This window comes from Lontra canadensis, unplaced genomic scaffold (assembly GCF_010015895.1).
Source record: "Lontra canadensis isolate GAN:19392208 unplaced genomic scaffold, GSC_riverotter_1.0 scaffold137, whole genome shotgun sequence".
NCBI lineage: Eukaryota > Metazoa > Chordata > Mammalia > Carnivora > Mustelidae > Lontra > Lontra canadensis.
Genome location: NW_022631131.1, coordinates 3,252,316 through 3,276,839, shown reverse-complemented (window position 1 = coordinate 3,276,839; position 24,524 = coordinate 3,252,316). Strand labels below are relative to the sequence as shown.

Here is a 24,524-nt window from a genome sequence, read left to right as displayed (position 1 = left end):
ATTAATGGATCATTTTCTGGAACTGGGTAGGAACTATATGTTAACATAACCTTGATCATCAGGTTGTTGAACATTTTTATGGGAAAAGCAACCATTATTTTGCATAAGACATCTAGTATTGTATGATGGTGATAGTAAAACTATAATGACTTCTAAGTGCATGCACACTTTGACCTTACTATTTTAAATATTGGAGATATCTGGGCTGAGCAGAAAAAGGCCCTGTACTTTTTCTTCTTCTGTGATGCAGAGTTTATTCAGCAAATAAGAATGATGATCTCATAATGATTACAATATTTATATAGAAATGTTATAATACTTGTATGTCACATGTGCTTCTCCTCCTAGTTGATAGAATCTTATAGAGCTTGACACTGTGCCATTGTAGGGTTCATTTTAGCCAGTCACGGGTTAAGTGTTTTTTAATACAGTTATGATCATAAATAAGTATGTTACATATTTTTTTCACTTTCTGATACTCTTTTTCAAGTGATTGTGGTGTTTTGAAGATGTCCCTCTTAATAGTTATGTAGTATGTTGTATGTATGTGAATAAGTATATAATATGCTAAACTTTTATTATTATTTAGCTTATTTTTAATTTTTTGAATCATTATAATCCTGTGATGAGTTTGTGAATAAATCTTTATATATATTTAGAAATTTTTTTAAGGTAGGTTCCCAGAAGTGGTCATTATTAGGTCAAAGAATGTGATCATTAAAAATGCTTGACCTGGGGAGCCTGGGTGGCTCAGTGGGTTAAAGCCTCTGCCTTGGGCTCGGGTCGTGGTCCCGGGGTCCTGGGATCGAGCCCCGCATCTGGCTCTCTGCTCGGCAGGGAGCCTGCTTCCTCCTCTCTCTCTGCCTGCCTCTCTGCCTACTTGTGATCTGTCAAATAAATAAAATCTTTAAAAAAAATAAAAATTAAAAAATAAATAAATAAATAAAATAAAAATGCTTGACCTGCACTGCCAGATTGTTTTCCAAAAGATGGTTGTATAAATTTATATTCCTTCTAGCAATGGATGAGATTGCGTGTTTAACCTCATCCTTCATTGAGGACTATGGGTTTGTGAAAATAACTTAGGATCAGATTTCCATTGCCCTTTCTATAGACAATTATTGGTCATATTCTGGTAGCCACAGTAGTGGGTTCCTGTGTCCGAATGCCTGGGCTTTCAGTAATTGGTCAGTAGTGTTTTGACCTTTACTCATAGTAGACCCTGACTCATATAAATTCTGTTCTCAGCTGGTAAACAGAAGTGAGTTTAGCCTGATTACTTTAATTGTATTTTGTGCGTAAGAGCTGAGAGGAGGCCCTGTTGCTTCATAGTGTGGTGTCAGAGGTTTCAATTGCCATTATACTGAGTGTATGTGACCTTAATATTGTAGGCAGAGGGGTTTTTTACACCAAATTTAAAGTTTTTACTCCTAATTCTTCTGTACTATCCATGTAGGGTGTTTTTGTTTTGGTTTGGTTTTTGGGGGGGCTGGTAGCAAAAATAATGAGTCTGTGGCTGCCCGTCAGGTCAGCACCTGGAATTTGTGGATAAGAATGTCTCCCTCAAGAGAGGAGATTGAGCTGAAGAGAGGACTTAATTAATTAATTAATTTATTTATTTATTTAATATTTTATTTATTTATTTGACAGAGATCACAAGTAGGCAGAGGCAGGCAGAGAGAAGGGAAGCAGGCTCCCCGCTGAGCAGAGAGCCCGACGTGGGGCTCGATCCCAGGACTCTGGGCTGATGACCCGAGCCAAAGGCAGAGACTTTAACCCACTGAGCCACCCAGGCGCCCGAGAGGACTTAATTTAAATAGCTGTCATAATGCAAAGCTTGTATCTATAGTCCAGAAGTGAGCAGAGCTGGCTTAGTTACTTTAGCTCGTCTACTCACCTAGTTTCAGCCTAGTCCATCTGACTGAAATGACCAAGTAGCAGTTCTGGCTACTCCAGCCTACCACGTACTCTTGACAGGTTTTACTCCTTATCTCCTTTGCCGATGCCACTTTTTAGTAGAAATTGGGTCATTAGTAATCCTCAGAGTTACTGATTGTGGCTACCCTGTGTATGTGACCATTTAGATGGATGATAGTTATCCAAATATAATTCCATTAGTAGTAAATTTAGTTGTGATACTTAGTTTGGAGGAAGGCAAAATGGCCCTGATAGAAAGTGAAGAAGTAAATGCTTCACTTGAGGCTCTGTTGGTAGGGACATTTCTCGTGGGTCAGGAAAGCTATCACACATTTTTTTCTAGGCTAGTCTACCTCTTCTAGATGGATTATTGTGTCTGCATTTTCCTTGTTTTCCTGCAGAAGTTAATACTAGAAATTTTGCCCAACACTGTTCCTAAGAATACATAATCTGCCTTTAATCGTCTTTCCCGTTAACTGCCAACAGTCCCTGCCCCTGTACAGATGATAAGCCTGAGGTATGGAGGTGATTATGTTATCATCACCAGTGTGTTTGGTGATGCAGATGGTCTTGGGAGAACAACATCCCTATGTGATAGTCACTGTGATACTCTTTATCTTTAGGATTAGTGTTTTGCATTCTTGGCTTTCCTGTTTGCTTCCTGTCATGGGTAAATCAGTCATGTGAGGTTAGGAATGGTTCCTTCCAATTTACTTCTTATAAGAGAAGGGTAGAGAACTTAGAGATTTTTATATTCTCTATGGCATGGTTGTGCTTTGTTTTCACTGTAGTAATGGAACGGCGGTATCCCAAGGAAGTCCAAGACCTTTACGAAACAATGAGGCGATTTGCGAGGATAGTGGGGCCAGTGGAGCACGACAAGTTCATTGAAAGCCATGCACGTAGGTGCTTTTTAAGCCTTGCGCAAGTATTTGTGTGTGTGTGTTCATGTAAATAGGAAGGATAATGGTATGTTTTAGGTGGGTTCTATAAATAAATAAATGGATATTTTTATCTTTTCTTCCCCTTTATTACAATTAACTAGATTTGGGACTTTGGGGGTGGACAGAAGAGGCTAAAAAGGCTAGTAGCTTTCTTTTTTCCCACCAAAGCAGTAGTTTAGTAGTTTCTTCCCCCACTTTATATGTAAATTATAGGAGTTTTCAAATATATACAAAGATGGAGATAATAGTATAATGAATCCCTGTGTATCCATCACCCAGCTTCATCAATTAACACATAGCCAATCCTATTTCATTTTTATCACCCCCTCTTCTCTCACCCTCAGCTGGATTATTTTGAAGCAAATCCCAGACATCAGATAATTTTGTTCATAAATATTTTAGTATTAAAACTAGTTTTTAAAATGGGGACAGAGTTGGATGACTCATGGAGATAGTACTTCCATCATTCTCTCTCTTTTTTTTTTTTTAATTTTTTTTTAAAGATTTTATATATTCATTTGAGGGAGAGAATGCACAAGCAGTGGGGAGGGGCAGATGGAGAGGGAAAAGCAGACTCCCTGCTGAGTTAGGAACCTGATGTGGGACTCAGTTCCAGGACCTGGAGATCATGACCTGAGCCGAAGTCAGACGCTCAACCATCTGAGCCACCCAGGTGCCCCCATCATTCTCTCTCTCTCTCTCTCTTTTTTTTTTAAATATGTATATTTTTAATTCCTTAAGGAGTTAAGGAATTAAATTCAAGCCGCCCCAGTGTGGGTCTTGAACTCACGACCCCACAATCAAGAGTCCCATGCTCTATGGACCAAGCCAGCCAGGCTCCCCAGTACTTCCACCATTCTTTTGCCTGGCTTTCCGAGAGACCTCTACCCAATTACCATTTGATTTTTCACAACAAAAAAATTGAAGTTGTTAAGGCAGTGAGGCCTACACTTTACAGTAATCTGGACTGGATAGCTTAAGCTGCACCTTTCATCACAAGTTTTATGTACTTGACCCTCAAGTTTAGTTCTGGGAAAATGCTTTACCAAGGCTCTCACCCTGTTCTCATCATGCAAATATTTCTTGCATGGCATTGTAGGCATTTCTCTGAGCCAGGTTGGTTGTCCTCATCAAGCGCCCTGTTTGGTTGGCATTCTTCATGTGGTTTGTACTGGTGACTGATCTTTTACTTCCTGTCCCAGTTAGTGCCATCCTCGGTTTCGGTGTCATTCCAAAGAACTACACCCCATGGATTGTTCAGGCTCTTCCTTCATCCTTTTTTTCAAAGCGCTCAAATTCGAATGTTCTATCACATAATAACTCAAGCAGTTGCAACCTGAGCTATGTGCTCGGAGGAGGCAGAAATCTTTGGTTTATGGAAAACAATGCTCTTTTGTTCCTATAGGAGAAAAGCTGTAGAGAAACTATCTGGGACTTAAGCACAGAGCTTTTGTCCTTTGCCTCCAAAAGGACCACATCAAGTAATAGCAGAGGCACGTTTTATAAAAGAATTTGGTTATGTGGATAGACCTGTTAATAGAGGATAAATAGAGTGGGGAAGCTTAGTTGTTTAAAAAAATTATATTTGTTACTTCTGTAGCTAAATGAACTCAGCTGGTTCACTCTATGTTTTCTGGGAGACAGTTCCAGCTGCTTTTTCCAGTTGGGGATGGCAGCCAAAAGATGGCTAGCTTGTTTTTCTCAGCTCTTGGGTAAAATTTCTAATGAGACATTACAAATATACAGGATTCTTCAAATGGAATTGCCCAGTCTTTTATATAAGGCAGAATTACTGAAAATATTCAATAGCAGAGTGCTCATTGATGATTATTTTGTTTTCCCAACTTTTCTCCTTCATTTCTTCTTGGGATAAACAGTGGAATTTGAACTCCGAAGGGAAATCAAGAGGCTCCAGGAATACAGGACAGCAGGCATTACCAATTTTTGTAGTAAGTATGCTTAAGCTACACATTGGATCAGGGGGCAGGTGTCTTCTAAACACATAGAGGAAGTCTCTGTTTGAGACCATGTGGATTTTTTTTAAATAAGCTTTCCCTTTTTGGAGTAAGTGTTTGATCTTTCAAGTGAAGTCTTGTCTGTTTAATCCTTGTAAATGCCATGATAATAAAAGTGATGACACGAGAGAGAGAGGTACTGCTTTAGATTCGAGAATCTGCTGTGGCCTCTAAAAAAAAAGGATTTTTGTATTCTAATTTTTAGCATCAGCCTTCCAAAATTTTGTGGTGCATGGCCTGATCATTTGTATTAACCAAGCTTCAAATGGCTCTACGTGCTTACATCCCAGTTACTTGAGGTAGTAATAATAATTAATAACAGCCAACCTCGAAATAGCAGCAGTTTACCATACACCAGGCCCTATGCCAAGCACTTCACATGGATGGTATCATTGATTCTCATAACAAACTTAGTGTTATTTCCATATAATGAAGAAATAAGGTTTGATATGGTTGAAGAGATATGTATAATAGAGCCAGGACATAAGGGAAGGCAGTGTGTTATAGTAGTTAAGAGCTTGAGGTCTAAACTTGCGCAGGTTGGGTTTAGATTCTGGCTCTCCTGTTTATCACATTTGTAATTCTGTTTGGGTTTCAATTTTCCACATCTCTTAGAGTTAGTTAAGAAGATTAAATTAGAGATAATGCATGAAAACAGCCCAGTACCTGGCCCACAGTAAATGCTCAATAAATGACAGTTTCTTTTGTTTTATTGGAAAGATCTTGAATATTCCCTCCTGTTGCTTGAAAGCTATCACCCACTACCCATGAGAAGTAGTCTTGTGGGGTGTAAGTTCAGCCTAGCGTAATGGTTCTTTATTTTTAATGATGGAAACCATTTCAAAATGAAATTTTATGTAGAGCCCTGGTCTGTAAATAAGAGGAAAGTGGAACTACTTTGAAGCCTGTTGGTGCAGGTCCCGTATAGAACCCAGGACCACCTGGTGTACATGGTGATATCTTTGCTCTTCACAGGAACCCTTGAGATATTTTCATGGAATCCTGGAGCTTTATGAACATGGCTTAAAACTCCCTGCTGTAGTTACTTTGGAATCTGTACATCTTCGTTAATGTGTAGAAAACACCATACAACCTTTGTTTAACAAGACACTGATACCAGGTTTTGATTACCTGCTATTGGTTGCATCTGGGAAAGAGGGGAAAGGAATTGCACTAGTCAATGAGGACTTACTTTGTTTGTCATTTTAATTGGTTTTTAAAGAAGAGTGTATGCGTATAGCACTTGTAACTTTGAAAAAATGTAGAAAAAAGAACAGGAAACAAATATGACCATATTGAAGTTAGTTATCTTTGGGGGGGTGGAAATATAAGTGACTCTTACTTTCTTTGTATTTTTCTGTTTGGGGAGATTTTGCCTCCAAATTTCTTTCTTTCTTTTTTTTTTTTTTTAAGATTTTATTTATTTATTTGACAGAGATCACAAGCAGGCAGAGAGGCAGGCAGAGAGAGAGGAAGCAGGCTCACTGCTGAGCAGAGAACCCGATGCGGGGCTCGATCCCAGGACATATGACCCGAGCTGAAGGCAGAGGCTTTAACCCACTGAGCCACCCAGGCACCCCATGCCTCCAAATTTCTTAAAGCTAGGAAGAGAATAAAAATATTAATTATTTCTTATCAAAAAAGTGATTTCAAACTAAAGGAAATCACGTTGTTCTTAAAAAAAATAATTATGGGGGCGCCTGGGTGGCTCAGTGGGTTAAGCCGCTGCCTTCGGCTCAGGTCATGATCTCAGGGTCCTGGGATCGAGTCCCGCATCGGGCTCTCTGCTCAGCAGGGAGCCTGCTTCCCTCTCTCTCTCTCTCTCTCTGCCTGCCTCTCCATCTACTTGTGATCTCTCTGTCAAATAAATAAAAAAAAAAAAAAAAAAAAAAAAAATTATGGGGAGCACCTGGGTGGCTCAGTTGAGTATCCAACTTTTGGCTTTGGCTTGGATCATGAGCTCAGGGTCATGAGATCGAACCCTGTGTTGGGCTCCCTACTCAGCACAGACTCTGCTTGAGATTCTTTCTCCCCACCCCACCCCCTGTCCATGATCTCTCCCTCTCTCTGAAATAAATAAATAGGGGTACTTGGGTGGTTTAGTCAGTTAAGGTCCAACTCTTGGTTTCGGCCCAGGTCATGATCTTACAGTCTTGGGATCAAGCCTGGTGTCCTTCTGTGCTCAGCGTGGAGTCTGCTTGAGATCTCTCCCTCTGCTTCTCTCCCTGCTCATGCTCACTCACTCTCTCTCTCTCTCTTTCTCTTAAATAAAGAAATCTTTAAAAAAAAACAAATAAGTAGGGACCTCTAGGCGGCTCAGTTGGTTAAGTGTCTGCCTTCAGAGCCCTGGGATCGAGCCCCACGTCAGGTTTCCTGCTCAGCGGGGAGCCTGCTTCTCCCTCTGCCTGCTGCTCCCCCTGTTCCTTCTCTCTCTTGCTAGCACACTCTCTCAAATAAATCTTTAAAAATAAATAAACACATACATACATAAATAAATCTTTTAAAAAAGAAAAAATAACTGTGGAAGCAATCTTGTATTTTTTTTTTCTTAAAATTTTATTTATTTTGGGAGGCTGCTACGGGAGAGGGAGAGAATCTCAAGCGGACTCCCCACGGAGTGCAGAGCCCCACACAGGGCTTGCTCACAGCCCTGAGATCATAACCTGAGCCAGAAGCAAGAGTCAGATGCTCAACCGACTGAGCCACCCAGGCGCCCTGGAAGCAGTATTGCAAAAGAAACCCCAAAATGGCGAACTGTTTGCTGGTTGGTTAGAAAGCCTTTCAGTTAGTTCTGCTGTGTTGTTATTGCAGTCACGTTCTTTCTCCACCTTCAGGTGCCCGAACCTATGACCACCTCAAGAAGACGCGGGAGGAGGAGCGCCTTAAGCGCACCATGCTCTCTGAGGTGCTCCAGTACATCCAGGACAGCAGTGCTTGCCAGCAGTGGCTCCGTCGGCAAGCCGACATGTGAGTGCTTAGTCCAGAGAGCAGGAGCGGCTTCTCGGGTGCTCTGGCTTTTATGTGTAGTTTCAGATATTTCCATGGGTACCCTACCCACGTGGCAAAGTAGTAATAATTGGGTAACTAGAAAAACTCAGAATTCTAATCTTAGCCATCTGTCTCAGAAACACTGCAATACTGATAGTTTTGAGAAACATAGCTGGCCTCCTAGAATCCTACTTTGCTACTTTGATCTTCTTTTTAAAAATAGTAAATTCCTCCACCATGCCTCTTCTTTCCACCCCATTGTCTATTGGAATGATTTCCATTGGCAAATCATGTCCCTGTCCTTTCCCCATGATTAGTCTTCATGATGTTCCAGACTAAGAGCTCTTCTTAACAAATCCAGGCGATTTCTTACACCCCATAGAACAGATCACCCTTCCTGGTTAGTATAGTGGGATATGCTGTAAAACAGTACCGTCTATCTCTGCATCCCTTTAAAGTAACCAACCTGAGGCGCCTAGGTGGCTCAGTCAGTTAAGTGGCTACCTTTGGCTCCCAGGACCCTGGGATCGAGTCCCACATTGGGCTCCTTGCTCAGCAGGGAAGTCTGCCTCTCCCTCTCTATCTGCTTCTCCCCTGCTCATGCTTGTTCTTGTGCTCTCTCTCAAATTAAAAAAAAAAAAAACAAAAAAAAACTTTTTTTTTTTTGTTTTTTTTTTTTTTTTTTAAGACTTTATCTTTCAAAGAGAGAGAACATAGGGTGCCTGGGTGGCTCAGTGGGTTAAGCCTCTGCCTTCAGCTCAGGTCATCAGGCTCTCTGCTCAGCAGGGAGCCTGCTTCCCCCTTTTTCTCTGCCTGCCTCCCTGCCTACTTGTAACCTCTCTCTCTGTCAGATAAATAAATAAAATCTTTAAAAAAAAAAAAAAAAAAGGGAAAGAGAGCACATAAGCAGAGGGAGAGGGAGAAGCAGGCTCCTGGCCAAGCAGATAGCCCCAAGCAGGACTCAGTCCCAGGACCCTGGGATCATGACCTGAGCCGAAGGCAGCTGCTTAACTGACTGAACCACCCAGATGGCCCTCAAATATTAAAAAAAAATTTTTTTAAATAAATAAAGTAACCAACCTGATAAATGGTACCCAGGCCCACACAGGCTTTTGAAAATTGCCTTCTTTGGTGTGACTTAAGTTAAATTCCTCTTCTTTGTTTTAGTGATTCTGGCCTGAGCCCTTCTATTCCGATGGCTTCAAATTCAGGTAATTCTTTTTCAGGCTGGAGCAAGTCTTGATTGTGAAGTTTTCATTATAGGGATTCATGCAGTAGTCTCTTACCCCTTGTGGAAGCAGGGTGCTCAGGCAGAGAGGTAAGTAAGTGTTATCCCAATTTATAAACATCAAGCTTTCAGAATCTTCATGGCCAGATAGGGATTATCTTCTGGGTTTGAGTACAGAACGGGGGAAGAAGGAGCTCCAGAGGGGTGATTTCTGTATTTACCAGTGTTCACGAGCAATTACTTTACCACGATTTTGAGATTTGTCTCACAGATTAGTTAAAGTTTTTGTATCCTGAGCAGAAACACAAGGATTTCTTTATAAATTGGAGCTATGAGGTATTTCTGTTTGTTATCTTTACCTCTTTGGGTATGTCCTCTATTTTGAGGTTAGTTTTCAGAGCAAGCTTAAGTCATATGTTATCTGCTAATCCTCAGTGCACTTTGAGGTGATATGATTTATAGAGCTCCGATCCAAATTGTGGTGTTTTTTTGCCAGTTCTCTTGTTATTATTCACCCCTGCTCCATCAGCCACATTCCTGTATCAGAACATACAGACCATGCCCCTGTAGAGACTGGACTAGTGAAAAAGATGACCCGTTTGCAGTTTTACTATTCTTCGGAAGCTTGAAACAATAGACCTTGTGATCCCATTTAAAATCTCTCGGATTCAGGACCTAGACAGAGTGTAGAAAAGGCTTCTTTAGGACTACTTTAAAAAAAAAAAAATTGATTCCTTTGTTTCAGGTGATTTTTTCTTAATACTTAAAAGAGAAAAGAGAGTCTTTTAGAGAGTAGTCAGGATAGCTAAATCCAAATTTTATTTTACAAGTTTCTTACTTCTAAGCCTGCCCTCTGAATCTAAATACAGAGATACAAATAAAAATACAGTGCAGTGATAATTAATAATTTGGTATTTGCGTTTTTGAACCACCTGTACTCAGTTATTCTTTGTTGCTTCCTAGGCTGGTGTTAGGCTTCCTCACCCCCTGTATTTAGGTTGGGAGACCCCTTGTTCCTCTTCATGCTCTCCATTGCTCCTAAGGCAGTGCAAAGTAGAAAGCCTGGATGATTAATTTCAATCTAGCCTGCAGTAACTTTGGTGAGGTACCAAATGAATTTAGTCTCCCTTTTTGAGCATTTAGGGGAAGGCTAAGCCTGTTGGTTATGGAGAGGCTCTTATCCCCTTGTCGAAACTGCAGAGAAGCCTGTTTTCTCTCAGAGTGGCCTATAACAGCCCCTATTTCTCCCCACCTCCTAAAAGGCAGCCCCCATAAAACTTGTTGATATGTTATCCCACATTTTCTTTTGCCTAACTTAGCCCACTTATCTCCCAGCTGGACATTAATTCCAATTATGTATTCAAAACAAAAGCAAAAAATTTTGCACATGAAACTTTCCATCCTAGGTAGTGACCTCATACTTGGGTTTCTTTCTCAGTATGTGAGTTCACCCCAGCTTCTGGTTTGCCCTATAATGGCTCATTGTTCCTTTGTGCGGGTCTTTCAGGTAAACAGGGCTTCTTTGGAAGGAACAGATATTCCCTCACATAATAAATAACAAGGGCCTTTTGCTGGCCTAACAGTCTGCCTTTGATCTGAAGGCAAATGGTACTTGGTTAATTACCGTGTTTGCCTCGAGCTCCTGGCAGAGTGCTGAGGCCTGGGAAGTGTCTCTCCTGTGGAGTTGTTATTTCCATTCATTAGCCATCGGGGCGGGCAGCATATGACCTTTCTTCACTGGGTGACATCTGGGCTTTAGAATTTAGCATCTTACTGGGTTGGAAAGAGTAGCACCTGGGTTGCTAGGGTATGTGTGATTGTATATTTTAGCAGAGCAAAGGGCACGGGAATTACCACTTGTATTTTCAGGTGATCATTGGGGTGCCCATGTTGCCAGCTAGATTGAGGCCTGAGGTGACGGGTAGAGATTTCTTAGAGATGGACATCATGACCTTGTATCTTACTGGCCTGGCCGCAGTGGACTGTGTTACTCCATACCTGAGGAATTGTCACTCCTATGAAATGCATACCTTTTTCTCTGTCTGTAGGTCGACGAAGTGCACCACCCTTGAACCTCACTGGCCTTCCTGGCACAGAGAAGCTGAATGAAAAAGAAAAGGAGGTAACAAAATGACGGAGAGCTAGAGGAGAAAGAGTGGGATTGATGATACATAAATCCTAGTAACGGCAGCTGTCATTTACTGAGCATTACCGTGTATCAGATACTGTACTGAGGGCTTCATATGAATGAAATTGTTTATAAACCTCAAATAACTCAACTCATATATGAAAATGGTTATTTCCTGTTGGAATGGCCACTTTGATGAGCTCTACTCTACACTTACTCCATCACTATAACCATCACATAAAAGATTGTCCCCACAGCATGTATGTAGCCATAAAGGAGAGACTTCATCATCACATAGAGTCAAAGACTAATTTTGATTAAAAATGCTATGACCTACTTTTCTTTTCCACTAAAATCATCAGACTTATCTTCATATTACTTTTGGCTGTCTCAAAAGTTTAAAGCCAGCCTCAAAGGAGTCACCCTCAAGCATTTTCAAAAAAATGTGCCTACCTATGAAGTCCATTCCAAAAGGGGAACCATCTTCTGTTTCTCATGCACTCCTTTTACCGTTCCCAAGATCAGTCTCCCCATCTGCCACTCCATATCATTAATTCAGGTCAGATAGTAAGGGGAGTCTTGGAGTAGGCTTGTTAGTCTTTGATTTCAGCCACAGGAACAGTAAAGATTAGTTTGGGAATGGAGAGGAGTGTATGTACTAGTTCAGCATTGCTGAAGAAGGTCACAGGCCTTTCTGAGTCAAGTATTGAATGGCCTGGAGTTTCAATCAGTTTTATCCTTACCCACAAGCAGTGACCTCTCACTGCTCATTGCCCTGGAGTGCCACGGCAGGGGAGCTGGGACTGAGCCAGCTTTCTAGATTTTTAGCAGCTGAAGTAGCCTCTTTGCAAGGTCTCTGTCTCCTCCTTCAAAGTAGGAAATGTAATCACAAAATCAGGGACCAGTGCTTTATGCCGATACTAAAAATAATGTGATTCACGCTTGGGAATCCAAGTATCTGTACCCCCGCCCCTACTGTGCCCTATGGCTCTTCCCTGACTGGCTGTGTTGGAATGTGCTGGGCCGAGAGCTGTGTGGACCCAGGCTGCTCCTCAGGACACATACTTGTGCTCCTTGACAGACGTAGGTGAGCCGGCTGACACGTGCTGAAGTCGCTCCCAGCATTAGACTCTAGCTTTTTCTTCCTAAGTGTCTGTCGTGAGGGAGGATTCTCTCCAAGGAAGAGACTAAATGGAATGTGGTCCAGCCACCCAGCAGCTCCTATAAATAGTTGGAGGTTGATGTCACTTTTTTGAAATTTTATTTTGGCTATACCTACTGGATTAAATTACGAGAATGACAGATGTTAATGTTTATTAAATTTGCCGTGTCTTGCAGCTCTGTCAGATGGTGAGGTTGGTCCCAGGAGCCTATTTAGAATACAAATCTGCTCTGTTGAACGAATGTAACAAGCAAGGAGGCTTGAGACTGGCGCAGGCAAGAGCACTCATCAAGATAGATGTGAACAAAACCCGAAAAATCTATGATTTCCTCATCCGAGAAGGATACATCACTAAAGCCTGAGGCTCTGAGGGCCTGGGATCAGAAATCACAAGTTTGGAATGCGGTGGGCCGAAGGACAGCACGGGCCCTCTGGAGCGTTTTGTTGCTGAGCTGAATTCTCATTGTAAAAAGAGAGGAAGGACAAAGGGAACCTTACGTTGTATTAATATCTCCTTTCTTCTCCACCCTGCTTTAAACCACTCCTGTTGTTGGTGTTGTGCTGCAGAGTTATGTGCTAGATAAGCTATTATTAAATGTGAGTGGGCCTTTATTCCCAACACCTCTTGTAACTAAAACAAGAACCATAGTACCTCCCATCAGAGTGTCGGTGGAAATAGAACTGAACCAGGCTGTGGTCCCAGGAGTCCAGCTCAGATCTTTGTACTTGGGAGGCTGGTTTTCTGATTATGTTTTGCTTTCAAACATTACAGAAAGATCTAAAATAAAGAGAAAGGTTATAGAGCATGAGAAAGCTTTCTCTTCCCTTCTGAGGATTTTTTAAGCTGACGACTTAATGTTTATGAGCAAATGGGAGGAAAAAAATCTCTCCGTGATGGTCTTGTCCAAACTACATCTTTCCCTTTTAACGTCTGGCTTTGTACTTTGCAGTCTGTCTAATGAGCAGTAGACTTTTGAGGAGGTGGCACCGGATATAAAATGTCTCTGTTATTTTTAGAATTAATGGATTAAAATGTTTTGCTACTTAATTTGTGGGTGTGTCAAGTATTCTGGTAACTAAAGCACACTTAGGGTGTTGAATGCCCGCCTCATCACGCTGCACTGTCTCTGCTAACGTGTGTCCTGGCGTCACCCTGTTCTTGCCCTGAGTTTCCCAGGATTCCAGGCCCCTGAGATGGAGATGACACAGCTAACCTCGGCTTTGCTTGGATTGAGACCTGAACCCTAATTTCTCAGTGGTGACAGGCTAGCCTTCAATAAAAGCTACTTTTAAAACAAAAGTAAAGCAGTTTCATATATGGGACTCACTAGGTACGAGGGTGAGTAACCCCACCACATCTGAAACTTGATCCTCAAACCTTTCCACAAAACAAGAAGCCAAACGTGGAGTCATGATTATCCCATTTCTGTTAGAAGCAAAGTTGTTTGTAGAAATAACTTCAGAATCTGCAACAAATTACCTCCAGTAGCTGAATGATTCTTCAGTTCTTTCAGCATCCAACATATCTAATTCAAGTATCATATGCTTTGTTGGAAGTATTTGCTCAAACTTTTTGACTCCTGTAAATAAGCATGCTTATCTGGCAGTTGCAGATGAAAAGGAAACTCTTAGGATCTGAGGGAATTAGAATAAAAGACTTCAACCTTGAAAAGAGGTGGCTTGTGGAAATTCTGTCTTCTCTTTGCATTGTTATATCTCTCAGAAAACGGGCTCTGCCATCATCATCACCCCTATTTGGTTATAAAGGAATTGTCTCTTGTTCCTGAATGGTAATTGCTGTTCTAAAAATCGGGGATGCATTAGACACCAAGGTTAGGTGGTGTCTCTGATAGTCTCCAAAGTCCTTAGTCTTGATTAAGGAAGGCTCCCTGGGAGAGGTGAGCTCTTTAGGCAATGATAGGATTGAGAGGAGAGAGAGAGAAAGTGGCAGATGGAAGTGGGAGACTGTTGCAGACATAGTGGGTGGAGGATGATGTGGAGGCAGCAGTGGGAGTGAGGAAAACGATGCCAAAAGGTTTAGTTGGCGAGGACACAGAGGGCAGCTGGGGTAGTTAGGAGTGGGAGGATGGGAGGACAGTCTGATAGAAACCTTGGAACCAGCCAAACTCCGAAAAAGATGATGGGGGTGGGGATCTAGATTTGATGAGGAAAATGGCATGGTTGAAAACAGAGAAAAATAAGGCTGTAGGGGCGCCTGGTTGGCTCAGTCGTTAAGCGTCTGCCTTCGGCTCAGGTCATGATCCCAGGGTCCTGGCATCGAGCCCCACAACGGGCTCCGTGCTCAGTGGGAGGCCTGCTTCTCCCTCTCCCTCTGCCCCTCCCTCTGCTTGTATTCCCTCTCAAGCTCACTCTCTCTCTGACATTTAAATAAATAAAATCTTAAAAAAAGATAAGGCTATAATTTCAAATGACTAGATTTTAGGAAGTAGAATTATTATTGTAGCAAGCCCAACTGTACAAAATTTATGACCTAGACTCCCTGGTAGCTTTCTCAGAGAACAGGTCATATTTTGGGTAAGGGATACTCTTCAGTCACTGAGTTGCCATCTTTTTGCGCTTAAAATAGAAAATCACTTGCTGATACTTGACGTGGCTGGTATAAGTACATTATTTCTTTCCGTGTTCTTACCACCAAAGGAGGCCCATCTTGTTACTCAAAATTCAGAGCTAGCAAGGGCCTTACAAGTATATTCCATCCTTCCCCTTTGCTGCTGGACAGAGTTCACTATTAACCACCTATATTAATCGAGGTCTCTTTTAGTCCATATTCTGAAGAGGGGGCATTTACTCAAGTTCAGTGACTTGAGTACTTTTTGCTGTCAGGGATTTTATTGCAATTTAAAATTAAAGGTTTCTGCTGGGATTTTAGGTATGTCCTTCTCTGCCAGGGGTGGGAAATAGAGATCAAATTTCTTCCCATGTCATGACCCTTTCCATGCTCAAAGATCTAGACTGTGTGGAGACCAACTAACTCCATGGTTTATCTCTTTTTGGGTTCCAGTTTTCATCCTTTTGTTTACAATACCCCCTCTGCACCACCACCCCCCAATTAAATGTAAACTCAGCTAACTAACCAGTCCTTGCTGAGAGGTGAGGACAGGCTTCCTAGTTTTGAGTCATGAAACCAGCTTGTGGTTAGCCAGAAAGGAGCGAAGACCAATGACATTGATCAACAACAAAATTCCAGTTGGTGAGTCATTCCAGCTTTAGGAACTATGCAGATAGGTAATAAGAGAACTAAAATCTCCAGTGTAAAGGATCAGAGACCCAAGTTGTAAAGAGAAGCTTGGAAAAACTCATCTGGAACACTCTTCCACTTAACTCTGGGCGAGAGAGTGGTACTGGTTCTAGACAGCATCCTGGAATATTGTCCGTCAATTTTGAACGATGTCTTTGTCAGTACCTTCCAGATACACACTGTATTACTGTTAACAAAAAAAGCTTTCCCACAACGCCTATGTACCTGCTTTTTCATTTGTCTGAATTTATCTAAAAATTAAAGTTTGGTTCTGGAAGTACTGATCTTGAAGTTTGCTTTCCTTTCCAGTGTGCTTAGCCAGATGTGGTTCGCTTCTCCCTGACCTCCAGAAAGGGACACAGCCATTCCTGTAGACTTGTGTAAAAACAAAGACTTCCTCTTCAATCAGACCCAATAACCACCTCTTCTGAGTGCGATGTGAGATGGAGCAGGATCTCTGATTGCCCAACAGGGTCAAAGCAGCCTGGATAGGATAGTAATGGGCATGCTGACATAGGCACTTAATTTGGGAGAACAGTACTTGAGTATTTAATGAGTATTTTGGAACCTAAGTGGCCTATCCGTGAAGTATGCACCAGAACTTAGTTTCCTGCTTTTAAGGTGTTGGGAGCTGGGAGGTGGGGACAGGTGAATCATTTGAGACAAGCTGGGAAGGCCAGTTTCTAAAACTAATGGGAATTTTTTTTTTTTTTTTTTTTTTTTTTTTTTTTTTGGTTCAGTTTTGCCAGTTGCCTCGGCTTCTGTCAGTTGAGATGTGCCATGATAAGAGTATCAACTGCTCTTTGATTTGACTGACCAGGCTTACAAGTCAAGAGACAGGTATTTAAAGGAAGGGTGACTGTCTTACATCTGACATTAAAAGTCCTTTGTCACGATGAGTTACTTGCTTGGTATGTATTGTGTACTGGGCCCTCTTTCCTGTTAGGAGCAGGAATAATGAGGAAGTTGAGATAAAAATCCAGAAAGTGACCATCAAAAGGTTTAAACCCAAAACAGAGTTACAAAAAAACCCTTTTTTTTAAATAGATGTACTTCCCTTTGTCTTTTTTGCAAGCCCTATAGTTAACCTTTGCCAGCCCAGACTTGTTCAGTGTCTTTCAGGACTGTATAATTAAGGCTGAGGCACTTGTTTTCTACTTTGGAGCACAGGAGGTGGATTTCTGTGGCACCACACTAATTATTTGGTTGAATTAATCTCTCATTCTTAACCAAGCAACACTTTTTCTGGCTTGTTCTGGTTTCCCCTGAGGTCTTCCAGGGTAGAAAGCCTCCAAGTGGAAGCTTGCTAATAATCCTGCCCTGGGCCAGAGTTGTGTTCAACAGAAGTAGCATCTTAGGAAATATGGAAAGGAGGAGACCTCATAGTTGTTTTAAGAAACCAGGGCTTTAGGGGTCCCTGGGGGGCTCAGTGAGTTAAGCATCTGCCTTCGGCTGAGGTCATGATCCCCGGGTCCTAGGATCTACCCCTGCATTGGGCCCTCTGCTCAGCAGGGAGTCTGCTTCTCCCTCTCCCACTCCCCTTGCTTTGCTCTCTCTCTCATTCTCTCTCTCTGTGACAAATAAATAAAATCTTAAAAAAAAAAAAAAAAGAAACCAGCACTTTATTAATCAAAGTAAAAATGTTGAAATGCTGTCATCTTATCACCCTTCCTCAGTGAACTGACAGCCAAGTACCAAGTCATCACACTTCCAATGCGTCTCTCTTTTCTCCTTGGAGAGCTATCTGCCAAGTATATACTCTTGTTTCTGAAATTGTTTGCAATGACCTAACCTCTTTTCTCCCATTAAACAATAGATAACTCCCGATTTGGATTTTCCCCTAGGATCACCCCTCATTTAGGGAATTCCTTAAAAACATAAAAGTGTATTATTTTAAGAGATAAAAAATTAATGGAACCTGCACTGGGAAGCTTAATTTTAAAGATTTTATTTACTTATCTGACAAAGAGAGGAGAGGGAGAAGCAGACTCCCTGCTAAGCAGGAACCTAATGTGGGACTTGATCCCAGGACCCCAGCCAGAATCATGGCCTGAGCCGAAGGCAGACGCTAACCCACTGAGCCACCCAGGTGCACTGGTGCTTAATTTTTTAATGTTCCCAGTCAGTGTGTCCTGTGAGGAAACATACTGAATTGGGGGGGGGGGGGTACCTGAGTGGCTCAGTGGATTGGGCCTCTGCCTTCAGGTTCAGGTCATGATCTCAGGATCCTGGGATCAAGCTCTGCATCGGGCTCTTTGTTCAGCAGGGAGCCTGCCTACTCCCCCCCCCCCCCCCCCCTGCTGTTCTGCCTACTTGTGATCTCCGTCAAATAAATAAAATCTTAAAAAAAAAAAAAAAAAAAAACCATACTGAATTGGGGCTAAGTGTCTTAGGTTTTATGCCCATTTTCAATCTTAGAATGTTGTCTAAGATGAGAAGGGTAATTTCCAGGGCCATTTAATAGCTCCCCCCGCCAAAAAAAAAATACTGAAAAGGATTGAAGAGTTCAGAAATACCATGAAGACACTAGCTTCCAAGTACCAGGGGCCTGAGGAGTGGGTGGACTGATCTGAATTCTCCATAGAGGGGGAGGGAGCAGCAGGGTTGCAACCCTGTCCCCATGGGAATTTGCTGCCTGCTTTGGAGAGGTAGAACTGTTTTTCCATACAGTATCCTGTTCAGGAGCCTCTTTTTAACCAGGGGGGCGCCACAGCAGAAAAAGCCACTCTACTGGGGACAGGAACCAGAGCCCTTATTTTTCCCCAGAGGAGAGCACTCTTATATATTTTTACCAGAGGGTATTTACCTAAGCTTTAACCACAGATTTGTGACAGCAACGTCAAGCTTACCTGGCAGCCCTCCTCCCCAACCCCACGAAAATCTTTGCCTTGTTTTGGGCGTGCATGGTTTCAAGATTCAGGACACCTGTCAGATCGAAGTCAGCATAGGCTGAACTTCATGATGCAAAGCAAACTGCTTTTGAGAGCAAAATCTCCCAGGAGTGCCTCCGCCCCCAGCAACTGCAGAAAAGAAGGCGTCTGTGGGAGAGAAGGGTGGCTATAGACGTCATTGCATCTTCCAGATCCCAGCTGTGACCTGGCTCAGAGTTTTACAGTTAAAAATAACCATGGCTTAGAGTTGGGGGGAAAAGTAAACTGTTGGGTCTCCATGGAAACTAGGAGAGGGATAAAAGCAAGCCATGGATTTCCAGCAGATGTGGCAAGATGGGGTGGATATAGGCGTTGGAGCTTAAAGGCTTTCCAGTGAAAGGGGATACCCCTGATTTGCATCCAGGATGTAACCACACATTGCTCCAGGGCTCTAGGGACACACTTTGCTGTCAAGATATGTTTGCAACTATAGTGTGTGTATCTTAGGTCTGGTGAAGAATTGAGGTGTCCAACTTCCTGTAACAGAGATTTGCTACTATTTGACAAAGCAGAGAGCTGGTGAACAACATAGTAGGTTAGATAGAGCCTTTTAACCAATCTGGGAACCTCTGCTCTCCCCTGCCCCATTTACATTCCACTCTTTCATTTACAAAGTCAAAGGCTCAGCCTAAGTACCAATTTATAACTAGAGGGGAAGTCTTCAAGCTCTTGAGTTGACATGGATGTTTACTCCCCTTGAGTGGGATCAGGTTTTTTTTGTCTTTGATGTTGTAGTAATTATGCAGAATGGCATTCATTACCCCAGATGTACATGCACTCCAATGTTCATAGCAGCAATGTCCATGATAGCCAAGCTGTTGAAGGAACTGACATGCCCTTCAACAGATGAGTGGATAGAGAAGATGTGGTTCATATATACAAGGGAATATTACTCAGTCATGAAAGGATAAATACCCACCATTTGCATCGACATGAATGGAACTGGAGAGGATTATGCTGAGTGATGTAAGTGAAATAAGTAAAGAAAGACAATTATCGTATGGTTTCACTCATATATGGAACATAAGGAACAGTGTGGAGGACACAGGGGAAGGGAGGGAAAAATGGGAAGAAATTGGAGAGGGAGACAAACCATGAGAGACTCTGGACTCGAACCAAACTCAGGGTTACAGAAGGGAGGGGGATGGGGTAACCAGGTGATGGGCATTCAGGAGGGCACGTGTGGTGATGAGCACTGGGTGTTATACACAACTGATGAATCACTGAACACTACACCAAAAAATGATGTACTATATACTGCCCAATATAACATAATAAAAAAAATAAAATATCTAAAAAAAAAAAAAAGTGGATCTCTTAGCAGTTCTGGTATTTTTACTACCAGAGGTGATTAACTCACTCTTGGGAAATATTTTATTTCTTCATTTACCCTTCCTTAAAGTTTTCTTTAAAAACAAAAAATTCTTAAAGAACTATATGAATGGGGCACCTGGGTGGCTCAGTTGGTTAAGTAACTGCCTTCGGCTCAGGTCATGATCCTAGAGTCTTGGGATCGAGTCCCACATTGGGCTCCCTGCTCGGCAGGAGTCTGCTTCTCCCTCTGACCCTACCCCTTCTCATGCTCTCTCTCTCTCTCTCAAATAAATAAAAAAAATCCTTAAAAAAAAAAAAAAAAAGAACTATATGAATATATTCTGGTTGTAAAAAAATTTTTAAACCCCTCGGGGCACCTGGGTGGCTCAGTCAGTTAAGCATCCCCGACTCTTAATTTCAGTCTGGGTCATGATCTCAGGGTTCTGGGATGGAGCCCCACATCAGGCTCCACACACATCAAGGAGTCTGCTGGATTCCCTGTCCCTCTCTTCTTCGCCTTTTGCCCCTCCCCAACTCATGTGTGCATGCTTTCAAATAAATATATACATCTTTTTAAAAAGTTGCTAAAACGGGGTGCCTGGGTGGCTCAGTGGGTTAAGCCTCTGCCTTCGGCTCAGGTCATGATCCCAGGTTCCTGGGATTGAGCCCCGCATCGGGCTCTCTGCTCAGCAGGGGGCCTGCTTCCTCCTTTCTCTCTCTGCCTGCCTCTCTGCCTGCTTGTGATCTCCGTCTGTCAAATAAGTAAATAAATAAATAAATAAAATCTTAAAAAAAAAAAAAAGTTGCTAAAACTCCTTTCTTTTCCTTATTGACATTTACATGCTTTCTTGTTACCTGCCCCAGTGTGTTAGAAAGACCTGAGTGCTAATTCTTGTTCTGCTACTTAATAATAATGCAACCTTGGGCAAGTTTCTTAATCCCTCATGTCTAACGTGTGGTTGATAATACCTACCTGACTTAGTATGATGAAAAAGAAGTGGGATAACACACCTGGCACCTCCTTTCTTTTTTCCTTCCCATCAAAACTTTGATATTTTCATGCAACTCCAGGCAGGTATGAACAGCGTTTGATTTTCCATTACCACACAATTCATGCTATGCTAAAGTCTCACAGAGGGACAGTAAGACCTCAAGGACAAAGAGCAAATGTTAAAACAGGCAAATGTGCCTTTTTCAAGGACGTTTCTTTGGAATTCTCATCACTGTGCATCGCTGTCACTGCTCCAGGGCTGAATTAAGGGCAGAAAATTTCAGACACATATTAAATGACCTAGTTATCATGGGTATGTTGTAATATTCCCTTATATAATGCCTACCTCAAGAAGCTTGAAGTCAGGCTACAAAACTGTACATACACTATTGTAACTATATAAATAAAACTAAAAAATCATGTATAGAAAAAAGACCAGAAAGAAAAGTTGCTAACTGTTGTTTTGGTAAGGTTGTAAAATTATGGGTGATGCTTTCTCTCTTTTTTTTTTTGGTAATGTGGCATTTCCTTATTAATGGAAAAATAATATTTTATGAGAATGATGAAAACTAAAAATAAAAGCTTGGAATATTCTACATGTAATACAATTAGTTAATCCTTATGATAGCCATATAAGGTGTTATCTTACATCTTACAAAATAACACAAGCCTTCAGCAAATTCTGTAGTAGATAAAATTGTATGTGTGTGTGTGTGTGTGTTTAATGATTCTATTTATTTGACAGAGGAAGAGCAAGAGAGCACAAGCAGGGGGAGCGGCAGAGGGAGAAGCAGGCTCCCCGCAGAGCAGAAAGCCTGATGCAGAACTCAATCCCAGGACCCTGGGATCATGACCTGAACTGAAGGCAGACTCAAAACTGACTGAGCCACCCAGGTGCCCCCAAGAAAATGTGTGTTCTGGGTCATCCATCCTCCTAGTTCTTAATCTTCTTAATCTTCTCCTTATTTATAGTTTTTTTTTTTCCCCCCAGATACCTGGTGTCCACTGCTCTTCTCCAACATGTCAAAGGACAATAAAGATTTACTTCTTTAGGGGATTTGCATTTTTATAGTAATCAGTAGTATATACTCTGGAATTAGGAGCATTAGCAAGCAGGTGTTCGAAACATCTGTGAGCCTTGGGACCTGATGGCATCCGGAAATCAGACTTCTGCAAACTTCTGTAGATCAGGGGAGCCTTGATCACAGCTATTCCCCGGTGCTGACAGATACATGAAAGCTGTTGCCAATTTGTTAACCAGAGGCAATGATACGAATGGAAGATGCAACTGTTCTTTCTAAGGGACTCATAAAGGTCCGATTAGCCTAATCTAAGGCATTGCCCAGGCAATTAGGGAGAACATTTTTGGAAAAGCAGACTTGAGAAGCCAAGCAGAGTAGAAGTTTCTACCCTCTACTTACTGCATCTAATCAGATCAGGCACTGCTTGTTCATTCAGACGTAGTCAGGATCAACCACCCCTTCGCTGGGCATAGACAAGTCCTACTTTTGTAGCAGATGGCCTCTAAGATGTATCTACATATAACATAGTTTTATAAAAATATCTGTGTACAGTCTAGTAATGTGCTGTCCAGTAAGGCAGTCACTAGCCTCATGTGGCTATTTAAATTTATTAAAATTAATTAAATAAAAAATCCAGTGTCTCAGATGCACTAGAGCCACATTTCAAGTGCTCAGACGCCACGTGAGGCTAGAGGCTACTGTGTGGGACAGTGCAGATACAGAACATTTCTATCACCCCAATTCTACTGGACAGTCTAGAAGGTAACACTTTCAAATTGCATTTTTGTACAGGCATAGGTCAGCCTGCACTTAAAGGTGTAAAGCACATCCTGCCCACAGGCATATATGTAATCACTAAATGGTCTTACTGACTTTAGCACTTCTTTCTACTTTCCATCTCTAGATCTTTGCACATACATCACACTCAACACAAACTCTATTTTAGCCTGCCTTCCTCCCTCCTTTTCACTGATAAGGATGATTCTTAGGGTAGACTTATTTCCTATAATGCGTGAAAATGCCCAACTCCTTGTTATTAACCAGAGCTATACTGGAAACCTGCTTTGTGTAACAAACAAGCTTGAATCCGAAGAGGAATGTATCTATTTGTGTTGCTGAGTCATTGAATTGACTGAAGGAAGGTCTGTGGGGGGAGAAACGAAGCTGCATACGATCGTTTCTATTAGAGATTTTGCTATTTCGGTATTCACATGTCAAAATAAGTCACTAGACAAATTGATGGTGGAGCACTTTAGTGCTGGAAAAATGCCTTTCCCAGCAAGATTTGAACTAGTGTTTTTTCTTGAATCGGATTCTCTTTTGTTCCCTTGCCGAAAGATTAATTTTGCCGAATTTTAAAGCTTTAACTCTCCTCTTTAATGAAAGCAAAAATAAATCTCTCCAGTCCAGGCCTTTTTAGCTACCATACGATTATCACTAAAATGCCTTCATGTTATATTTTTGTCTGGGAAACAGAACTTTTAGACATCCCTGCACCCACGGGATGACTCTGAATCCCGTCAGAGATCAGGAAGAGCATGAAAAAGCCTCGAAGCTTTTGGTTGAAGATACTGGGGAGATGTAAAGCCTTTCCACCCGCTCCCACCGCGTCCCACCCCCACCCCCCAAACTTAGGACTACTGTTTAGATTGTTCAGCAGTTCGATGTCAACGATTTACAACGGTGAGGAGCGGGGAGCGGGGGCTGGTGAGTAAAGGGGCTGGGCGTGGTCAGGACTCCTAGGTGTCTGACTCACTGCAGAGGAAGTCCTGTATACCTCCCCTCACCTGCCAGGGCAGGTCGTGCTGAAAAAAGTCCGTTCGCATCTACTCATGTTACAGATGGGCAAACCTAAATTTGAAAAGCCCCTCACAGTGATACAGCAAATAAGCCCTCCACGAATTCATGGGTTCAGCCTGGGCTTCGGACACGCTGCAGCACTACCTGGGAGGCACGGTTTGTGGATCCGCTGTTTTGAAAGTCCGAGGGCACCTGCGGGGTAGGGTGGTGGGTCGGCGGTCTCGGGGCCGGCAGAAGATGGCCGTATCTGTAGCTACTTTGGCGTCTCGGAAGAACTAGCCTCCCAGAGTTACTAGAAACTGCCTGTACCCTGCCCAAAGCAAATTCACCCAACAGTTGCCATGAGGTTTATTTTCCCTTTACTCTTTGGTCCCAACTCCTGGGCTCTCCCGTGCTGGATATAAGGCGGGGGTGGGGTGAGAGGCGGTGATTAGTCACTTACTGCAGTCTTCACACCTTTTATATTTGTATTGTCGCCTTGCCTTTAACCCTCTCGCGTCCAGAAAGTACCCCAGTAACGCCACCCCTGCGCCTCAGCCCCAACGCTGAAGTGGCGACGAGAGGGGTCGTATATTGTCAAACACATGAGGAGACTCCAGGGGCGCCGGCCCGAGGGGCGCCCAGAAGAGTAGGGGGTGCGCCCCGCGGCTTCGCTCGGCGGTGAACGGGGCAGTGCGCACGCGCTACGCCCGCCGCTCCGCGCGTCCCCCGCCGGCTCCCCCCCCCCGCGCAGAGCTCCTCTTGCGCGGAAGCCCCTCCCCCGCCCCGAGCGGCCCGCCCCCCGCTCGGGAGAGGGCGGTGGGGCGCAGGGAGCGTGCGCGCGGCC

At 42.7% G+C, this 24,524-nt stretch overlaps 1 protein-coding gene and 1 long non-coding RNA gene across 2 annotated transcripts in view; one reads left to right on the top strand and one right to left on the bottom strand.

Moving 5' to 3' along the window:
• Positions 1-13,682, top strand: part of TADA2A (transcriptional adaptor 2A) — a 51,307-nt gene extending 37,625 nt beyond the window's left edge. Inside the window, exons 11-16 of the mRNA XM_032843228.1 lie at positions 2,709-2,819; positions 4,739-4,810; positions 7,711-7,843; positions 9,032-9,075; positions 11,141-11,214; positions 12,559-13,682. Of these exons, the coding sequence (XP_032699119.1) occupies positions 2,709-2,819; positions 4,739-4,810; positions 7,711-7,843; positions 9,032-9,075; positions 11,141-11,214; positions 12,559-12,744 (620 nt within the window). The 3' untranslated portion in view covers positions 12,745-13,682. The remainder of the gene's footprint in view (positions 1-2,708; positions 2,820-4,738; positions 4,811-7,710; positions 7,844-9,031; positions 9,076-11,140; positions 11,215-12,558) is intronic.
• LOC116858434 lies at positions 12,143-24,352 on the bottom strand. Its single transcript, XR_004380914.1, has 3 exons — positions 24,141-24,352; positions 20,859-21,034; positions 12,143-12,441 (listed from the first exon to the last, which is right to left on the bottom strand). It is a non-coding gene; the product is annotated as an uncharacterized LOC116858434 (long non-coding RNA).
• Between the last annotated feature and the right edge of the window lie 172 nt (positions 24,353-24,524).